The sequence below is a fragment of the Musca vetustissima genome, unplaced genomic scaffold (assembly GCF_032173495.1).
Source record: "Musca vetustissima isolate MV318-11 ecotype Yass unplaced genomic scaffold, APGP_CSIRO_Mvet_v1 utg4523, whole genome shotgun sequence".
Lineage (NCBI taxonomy): Eukaryota > Metazoa > Arthropoda > Insecta > Diptera > Muscidae > Musca > Musca vetustissima.
This window is the reverse complement of record NW_026875920.1, coordinates 6959-16414: the sequence shown is the minus strand read 5'-3', so window position 1 is coordinate 16414 and position 9456 is coordinate 6959. Positions and strand designations below refer to the sequence as shown.

The 9456-nt window shown below is 33.3% G+C and overlaps 1 protein-coding gene across 1 annotated transcript; it reads left to right on the top strand.

Annotated features, from left to right (window-relative positions):
- Nucleotides 1–6278: 6278 nt before the first annotated feature.
- LOC133338444 (connectin-like) lies at nucleotides 6279–7174 on the top strand (the record flags this gene model as incomplete). The annotated part of the gene is made up of 1 exon (XM_061546616.1): nucleotides 6279–7174. A coding segment is annotated over one exon (896 nt), but the record flags the coding sequence as incomplete, so codon positions are not given.
- Nucleotides 7175–9456: the final 2282 nt, after the last annotated feature.

The following is a 9456-nucleotide window of genomic DNA, read 5'->3' as shown; positions in this document are numbered from 1 at the left end:
CGTAGTTTCCATATATAATTTCGACTTATTTATGTTAATTGTACACCAAATGGGTGTCTGATTGAGATTAAATTTTAAACAGTGCAGCATACCGAATAGCGTGTGATGTTTGCTTTAAATCTATTTACACAAATCTGTCCCACTGTGCGCAAACGACTCTAAACTTACCTAAATGAAATGAAATTTAGCACAGACTCCAGAATGACATACAAATCACATATATAAGTTCAAATGTGTCAAAATTCCTTCAAAAAGGCGACTTCTTTTCGGATACATACGTAGAATATACCCAAAGTGGTGAAGTTTACCATATAGACGGTCCAGTCCGACTTTACACCTTCCCTTACTTGTTTTTTAACTTGGTTTTTGGTAAAAAATCGGCGATTTTCCAAAAATATTTTTTCAACGGTACACCATTTTGTTAATTTTAGAGCGAAGTCAATAATCCTAGTTCATACCAGAGCCAGACATGTACTCCTTCTAACACCGTTGGAAATATCGAATTCCGATGTTCCAGTGAGGAGTTATCATGCCCGCCATCAAAAATAAGGACTTTTCTTTAATAACAAAAAACAACAACAAACATTTTTTGTAAATTATTTTTCTTCTCTTTTAAATCTTCAATTATATATGTGCAAAGTTACAAACCTTAACAAGCATTGGTATTGATTTACCAGCCCATTGAAAATCTTGAAAAATTACATCGATTTACAAAATTTAGCTTATGTTGCAGAAGAGCATATGTAGGGTTTGTTGTTAGTCTGCTCACATATGCGTAAAGATCACATATATAAGTTCGTTGAACTTTATGCCAACGTTCCTTTGAAAAGGCGAAGTTTGTTAGGATACATATGACAAATATACCCAAAGTGATAATGGGTTTCATATAGTCGGGCCAGTCTGACTTTATGTCCTTTCTTACTGTTTTTTATTGCCTTATTGTTTAATGGGTGTGTCATTAATATTCAACTTCAATTCATTCGAGGACATAATCCACATACATACACAACGTACTAGCAGACAAATAAAGCAGACTATAAAAGTTCCAATCTTTTTATGAAATTTGATAGGACGCCAAGTTTTTGGCTGTTTTTACTATTTTTTTTTTTTTTTTTCATATTTTTCACACAAATATATGGTTTAAGGAGAAAGGTAAAAAAGTAATGCCAAATCACTAAATTTACATAACATAATATACATATGTCATTTGTAAATGTTCACAGCTTTGCTGAAGGATAACAAACAGAGGGAGAAAAGATGACAGAAAAATAAAAAAGCAAAACGAACTGGAACATTTTCACAACATGCAAATATGAAACTACACACCCAATTTCTGTTTTATTCAAGTCAACACACTTAAGGACTAAATTAAATAAGTGTCTATGGGAAAGTAGAAAACAAAGCGAAATTAACTTACATTGCCAAACAAGTTTTTGTTTCCTTTTTTGCTTGATTCTATTACCTTTATATATATATTCGACCACATATTTCTTTGCTAATGGCTGGAAGGTTTAATTTCAGAATAACAGAATAATGGGAAATATAATAAAAAAAAGAATCACAGCATGGTGGAAAAACCCATTTCCATGTTAATTTCAGCTGAAATATGTGTGCTAAACGTTCCTAACCGACTTTGTTCGCAAAAATAAATCTGTTATGAAATTGTTTACAATTTGAATAAAATTCACATATATGTACATTTTTTGTAATTTGGGCAAGCCATTTTTCTGCAAACTAGAAAGGACGGAAAAACGACATAAAGTGTTGTATTGTTACACAGAAACTATGATAAAACCAGTCCAGTCAGGAAAGAATGGGAATCGGATTACAAACAGTAATTAAAGTCGATATAAAAATCTGTAGATCTTTCATATATAATTATGTGCGATTTTATATGAAAGCTAGACTATATATCTAACTTTATTTTGTTGTTTAATTTTAAGAAATTGATGTCCCACAGTCGCCTTTATTTCATCCATGCTGTTAGTCCCACTTTGCTTCGTATTGGTTGTATCTCATGCATTCAAATGATGGTTCCTCCCATTTACCATTTCACCCTTTGTTGTATTTATTCAATTTACTGTTTGCATAATGGTATGTATGCTATCATTTTCATACATTTCATAAAAACATAATATGCTAATTTGTCATATGTGTCTTGTAAAATCTCTGTTCTATTTGGTCATATTTCTGTAAACATTCTCGACTATGAGAACAATGAAAATCATAACAAAACAAGAACAATAACAACCATAGAGGACATATTACTTCAAATGAATATGTTGGAGTAGAAATAGCTAAATGAAAATCAGCAAGGAATGAGGCAAAGTTAAGCGAGTGCGACTATGTGATATCCTGCACATATTTTGGTACATACGGACAAAATACATTAAATATTATTGCGGATAGCGAACAAGCTATAAATGCAATTTCTTCCAAAACTGTACTGGAATGTATAAATACCATAATGATTTCTTACAATAAGGACCTGCACGAACTATGTGGGTACCGAGTCACAAAGGATTCATAGGCAACGAGACAGCAAATCAACAAGCTAGGAGTGCTTCTGTACTACCCACAATAAATGTGAATACCGCACAAACTTTAGCGAAACGCGCCAAGAAATGAGAGAATGGGCGAATGAGACCCAAAAACCGTTTGGGAAAATTAGGGGACAGGAAAGATCACAAAAATCTTATGGGGTGGCCCAAATGAAGACAAAACTAAGCAAATCCTAACGCTAAACAAAAAAGAAATAAGCCGACTGACTGGTATTTTAACGGGACACCTTAGCCAGAAGTCACATCTACTTAAGATTGGATGCGAAGGTGCAGAGCGTGTGGGGAAGACAGTGAAACGCTGGAACATTTCCTGTGTCATTGCCCAGCAAGCCTTCGGAAACAATTCTTGGGAAATGACACTCTTCACGGACTAACCCATCTGAGGGGTGTGAATGCAGAAGACTGAAGTAGTTCACAAAAACTACGGAACTCCTAGATTCATAGGGGAAACAAATCCAATTTTTTTTTTTTTTTTTTTTTTTTTGCCCAGAGTGGTCAATGGTATCATATAGTCGGCCCCGTGCGACTTTTGACCTTTCCTTATTGTTTAAGTAGGAAAATTTGCTACACAATGGGAAGACCTCATATTGGGTCTTTGTCATTGAAAATTGTCTGCCAGTCAGAAACCCAAATGTGAGACACTCAGGTAAATGGTTCTAGCCGGCGACTTAGTATGAGGCCTACTTAAAAATATGAATACACAAAGTGTCCGGTACCACAGTGTGGTGTATGATATAATAAAATTCTATAGTAATGCCCTTGTTATACGATGTAATGTGGAGATTTAAATAAAAATGTTAACATCTATATACTAATGTATTTTAACATATTATATACACGCTGATACATACATATATAGAAACCCACAACATCAACACATTATTTGACATACCTCTTCTTTGTAATGCTAAAAAACATCGTTGGCCAGCAGACATGGTTATGGTTATGTGCAAGTTTTACTTTTATGTTTATTTAGCAAATAAAAAATAAAACAAATAGTAATAAATAAAAGCAATGTTAGCAAGGATGGAGAAAAAAATATACAAAAAGAAAAAAGGAGTAAATTTTAGAAAGAAGGGTGAGAAAGTGGCTGTAATCATAGAAGCAGAGACAAAATCGGTTTCACAGACCTTTTTTTCCGGAATATGGTATGAAAAGGCTGCGTATGATCAAAATAGTTTGGTTGTGGTTTTCCGGAGAATTTATCTAACATTATTTTGATTACAACCGACGAACATGTATAGGACGATGTAAAGTAAAGTAAAAATGGTTGAATTTTCTCAAAACAAACAACATAACGAATAATGATGGGTACGTCACTGTGGGGGCTACTACAAGACATGAACCAATAACATTTATATTTTATGGCGAGGAGAATCCAAAACATCAAAACAGAATCCAAAACATCAAAACGGAGCCAATTCGATTGGAAAACGGGCCCAAACTCCCCAAAATACCAAACAAACGAGGAGTATCGTTATCCGAATAAATACGCCAATATTAATACTTTTTGTGTAGGAAGATTATTTACCGAAATATGTGGGCTACTACGAGAATTGAGTCGAACTTAATAATATTATGTTGGGGAAAAAGAAGCCCATTATTTTCGTATTGAAATGTCCGATTTGGCCCTGTTTTGTTGAACGACGTGTTGCCATTTTAAAGGCATTTCTCGATAATTTCTCCGATTTTATCGACATTTTCGACGACCGAACTAGGACGGTTGACTAGACATTGAGAACCCAATATACCAACTTACAGCCAATTCGATGAGAAAACGTATCCGTTATATGGAGGCTACCATGAAACTTTTCAGTTCGAAGATGTGCTATACATGTACATTACAGCCAAATTCGGTTGACAAACGTTTCCAACATTCGGAAAGTACCGAACATTTGATTATACTGTTATATGAGAGCTACATCAAAACGTGGACCGATATATCCCATTTGCAATACAAGAAATCCTAGGAGTAGGGGAGACTAGGGCACCTTCGACACATTTTGTTTAGAGCTCTATATCTCAGTACTCATTCAACATATATAAAAATTTTATGGCTGATTATTGCCCTCTGACACTTAATTTTAAAAACTAGTACCAAAAACTAGTACCAAAAAGTTTTGTGAAAAAGTCAAATTCGCCGAATGTGCCCCAACCCGGGGTAGCTTCGGCATTTGATAGGGCACATTCGGCACCATAGTCATAGCCTGGTAATTATCATCTCTATCAGTCTGGTTGACTGAAGGCTCTATTTGGTTTAAATGAGCGACACAATGTTTGAGTTTTAGGGCTATAGTTTCTAGCGGCGGACGTTGACATCTCAAGGTCACATACACTATCAGAAATTGTTTTTTCCTATCGCATTTTCGTCCATACAAGCACGTTTGCTCATATATATGTAATTTCTAACAATATTAAAGGATTATTTTTAAAGACAAACTCAAAAACATTTTAAGGAAGTAATATTGTACTGTCTGCATTTGGTCGAATGTGCCCCACTTTAAAATGCCGAATCTACCCCGAATGTACTTTTTATAATGTTTTTAATTTTCGTAATTCACATCGTAATTAACCACTTTTTAATAATATTGTCTTAAAATTTGAAACGTTTTATACACGAAATACTTTGGAAATGGAATGGAAATATTACAAAAACATCTGTAAAAGCAGCGAACGGAGCAGTATAGTCGGACGGAGCCGACCATATGATACCCTACACAACTTCCACGGAACTTTAACTTTCTGCAGATTTTTATTCCGAGCTTGGGCAAAATTTCGCGATATTTGCATCCTCTTGATCGACTAGAGATCAACTGATATTACTAATATTCAGTACAGCCCTAATTACTTGTCCATATTCCCTTCACCGGGGGTTGTGTTGTGATGATCGGCTTTCAATTGTGGCCTATAGATCGACTCGAAAAAAACACAACAAATTAAGTTTTTGGTCCTCTTCATCCCAATATTATTATAGACGTTATGGTCAAGGACATAACTGGAACCTCATGGAAAATTTCAAAGCGATCTGCGCTATATTTTCGCCCTCTAGTGGGGTAATAGGTTACTAAATAATATATGAAAACGTAAACACCAATAAATATTTACGTGTAACTCCCGCATTCGAGTACATACGAAATTTTCACCATTTCTGTTCATTTGAATTAAGTCATGCTCTGGAAAATGTCAAATGAAATGAAAACAAAAATGCGAAGACATTTCTGACTTAAACTCAACACATCAATGCCTTGATGAACATGCAGTAAACATTACGACACACAAATAAAAACACTGATAGAAATAGAAAGAAACTCCTAGGTGAATTCAAAAAAAAAAAAAAAAAAACACAACAGCCACATTTGTAGTAAGCACATCGACGTCGACATCAATGCCATTATCAGAATACTCGAGTACCTGATAAATTGCTCAAAAGTGGAGGCATTCAAGTGGAAAAGATGCAAGGAAACACACATCACTTGAGTGTCAAAGACATTTAACCTGTCCGAACATTTCAAATTTGGTCCTGTCAAAATGTCAAATTTCTCCTTAAAGGTTAGGGAAACAATTTGTTGTTTTTGTTCATTTTTTGTGTGCATTTAATGCAAGCTGGACCTGCTGCACAAATTGTTCACAACGAAATAGCACTTGATACAATTTCATTTTCAATTTTATTTGTCTTTGTACTAACTCATTCTCTATGTTTGCTTTTGTTTATTCCAGATAACAATTTCATTTGTGACTGTCGTTTGCAATGGCTGTATGAATTGAAAAATCGGACTCGTTACCAGCAGTTGCGTGACTCTTTGGATGATTTTATTTGCACCTTGCAAGAACCGCGTCTGCACAACTTTATTGAACCCGTACCCAGCCATGTTCTGCAACTGCTCAATGTGGGCGGATTGAGTTCGGCTACCAGTTCGGATCAGTATGTTTCCACCAGTGGTGTGGCAAACAAGAAACGTCAAAGCAAAAATCGCCAAGGATCCCAACGAAGGGTCAACAATAAATTTGATGGACAGTTACAATTAACCGAGGATGTGGAACAGCATATGCATGTAGAGAACTCTGCCTCACTGAAGAAGAAACGGGCTCTAACATTGTCCCAATACCAGGGCATTGGCGCCGTTGAGGTGGGTAATGCCGGTGAAGCCAACAGCAAAACTACCGTTGAAAGCCATTACATATTTGGTGGCCCGGACAGCAGTAGCAATGGTGACATGCATAATGATTATTTCGAGGCCGGAAATGCTGGCCGTGTTGCCACTCACCCATTAAAGGTGGAAGACGATTTGGAATTGCTGAAACACAATGCCCTGTTCCAGCAAAATAATGAAATTCTATCAGCCAGCCACAGCAATCTCCTGGATGCCGTGGAGGTAGTGCCAAAACAGCCATTGGGCATTCAGGTGCGTCTCTTCATGTTAAGATCGGATCGTTTGCCGTGTCACGAAGTATTGAGTGATCCCACAGAATTGCCGTTATCGCGAGATCTAATGGATGCCCGAAGCAGTAATGTCCAAGTCCTGACACCAGTCAATGCCGCTGAAAAATCATGTCATGTCCATAGTATTTTACTGCTGATATTAGCCATAATGTATGGTACACAAGTCGGTTAAAGGGAATGGCTGTTTTTAGGGCATCCACAACAAAAAATGTGTGCAGATTTTTTAAACAGGGTTTAGAAGAGGGTTTAGAAATAAATATTTTTTGGGGTAACTGTAAAATGAAGAAAAAAAATTAAAAAAATACACAAAAACATTTTTACACTTAAAAAATAATTGCTAAACAAAAATATTTTTAGGGGTTATTGCAAGGACATTAACTGAACACAATTCTAAGGAACATAAACTCAATTTGGCACTTGAAAACTGCGGGAGACAAAAAAAAAATGATTTTGTAAAGAAAATTTTAATTGTGGAAAATTAATGTTTTCTTCAAATGCATATGAATTTCCTTCTATTAAAATTGATATGTTACTTTTAACTTTTATGCAACTCCTATCTAAAATGCTCTAATGATGGATATTGAAATGTATATTTTCTTTTAATAATTCTGTTAAATTTTCTTGAAATTGTTTTTCATTCAAAAATTGCTAAATATGATGTTCTATATATTATTTGATGATTTCTTTAAATATTCAAATGTTGATTTAAAAACAAATTTTCTCGAAGATTCAATTTGATGTTGCCGCTTACATCCGCCTGATTTGCAAAATTCACACCAAAAATTTTTTTTGGAAAATTTTAAATTTTGTGGGAATATGATTTCCCATATCCTTCCTTTTCTAATAGGGTTGATTTTTTATTAGGTTTTTGCAGATTTTGGGGAAAAAACTTCTTCTGCCTAGTTAACACTTATACACGCTTTCTCAAAAAATTCGACATATTCAAATGAATGTGGAGGATTTACTTTAAAGGCAACTTTGCTTTTTAATTTCTCTAAAGTATTTTCAAATATAAATTAAATGAAGAAAAATATTTCTTTTTTTTTTTTCAAATTAACCGCACGAGAGTGTATGTCGCAAATATTTAAATATTGTCTCTTACAGTTTGAAAATGCCCACTGAGGAAGTAACTTCCTAATTCGAAACATTTATTGTCCAATTTTACATGGAATAACCCATAAATATATACACAAAATAAACGAAAAGAAAAAATAATTAAAAAAACTGAATATTTATTTTTTTTCTAAATTCACCTTGTGTTCTTATTGTATTTTACAAGAATTTTGCGTTGTGCTTTTTCTATATAGTTGTATAAATAAAATAAATAAATATAAAATAATACTGATACGATTGAAACTAATTAAGCGAACATTAGGATGAGAGTAATATAAAATAATAATGAAAAACAATATATTTAAAACTTTTTTTAAATTCTATTCGGATTAATTATTTAAAATAAATTTTTTGATATTATATAAATATTTTATTATTATTTCAATAATAAAAATAAGGCAACTAGTTCTAAGAATAATTTATAGATTTGTATTTCAAAAAAAAAAAAAAAAGAATATGACAATTATTGCTTATATGCTTGCATCTCTTAAAAGGAGTAAAGAAGAACAAGAATAACAACAAAATGATATTATATGATATTTTCTTTTATTTTTATTATATTTTCTATACATAGACATGAAAAAAAGAACGCCAAAGCAGTCCACTAATTTTAGTTTTCTTTTTTAAATAGCTGATAATTTACAAGTATACAAAACAAAAACACATAATAACAAACCAAATCAATGTAATTGTAAATACACTGATGATCGTCATAAATAAAAATTGAATAACAAAAACAAAAATGTCTTCAAAATTTTGCATTATTTTTATTACGGCCTAAATTATTAAATGATTTTCGATCTGGCTTTACTTTTACGAATTCATCGGTAGTATGTAAATGATAAAATTTTTATAAATGGAAACTAACGAAGCTATTACTAAATTCCAATAAATCAACATAAGTATGTACATATGTATTTAATTTAGAATTTACATTTTTGCAACACACTTCAGCTATGCACAACATTGAGTATTTGAGGAAAATATCAGATAGCTAATTGTGACCTTCGTCTACTTCTTACCCAATAGGATTTTAATTGTGATTTGAAATATCATACTTGGAGATAAACATTTATTAATATGTAAATGTAGCTCCCATGTATACATTCTACCAATTTATTCTAAATGATGCAAAAACGATTGCGATGAAAGTTTGCATAATACAGATTTCACATTGTGCATAGAATGATTTTTATTGAATTTCTCTGAAATCGGTTAAGCGTTGCTAATTGAGCCTAGAATGACTTGAAATTATGAATATCGGTCCATTATTTCGGGTAGCTCACATATAAGGGTACCCCCAATTTTCGGCATTTTGGGGTTCTTGAGCGCGCTTTTAAA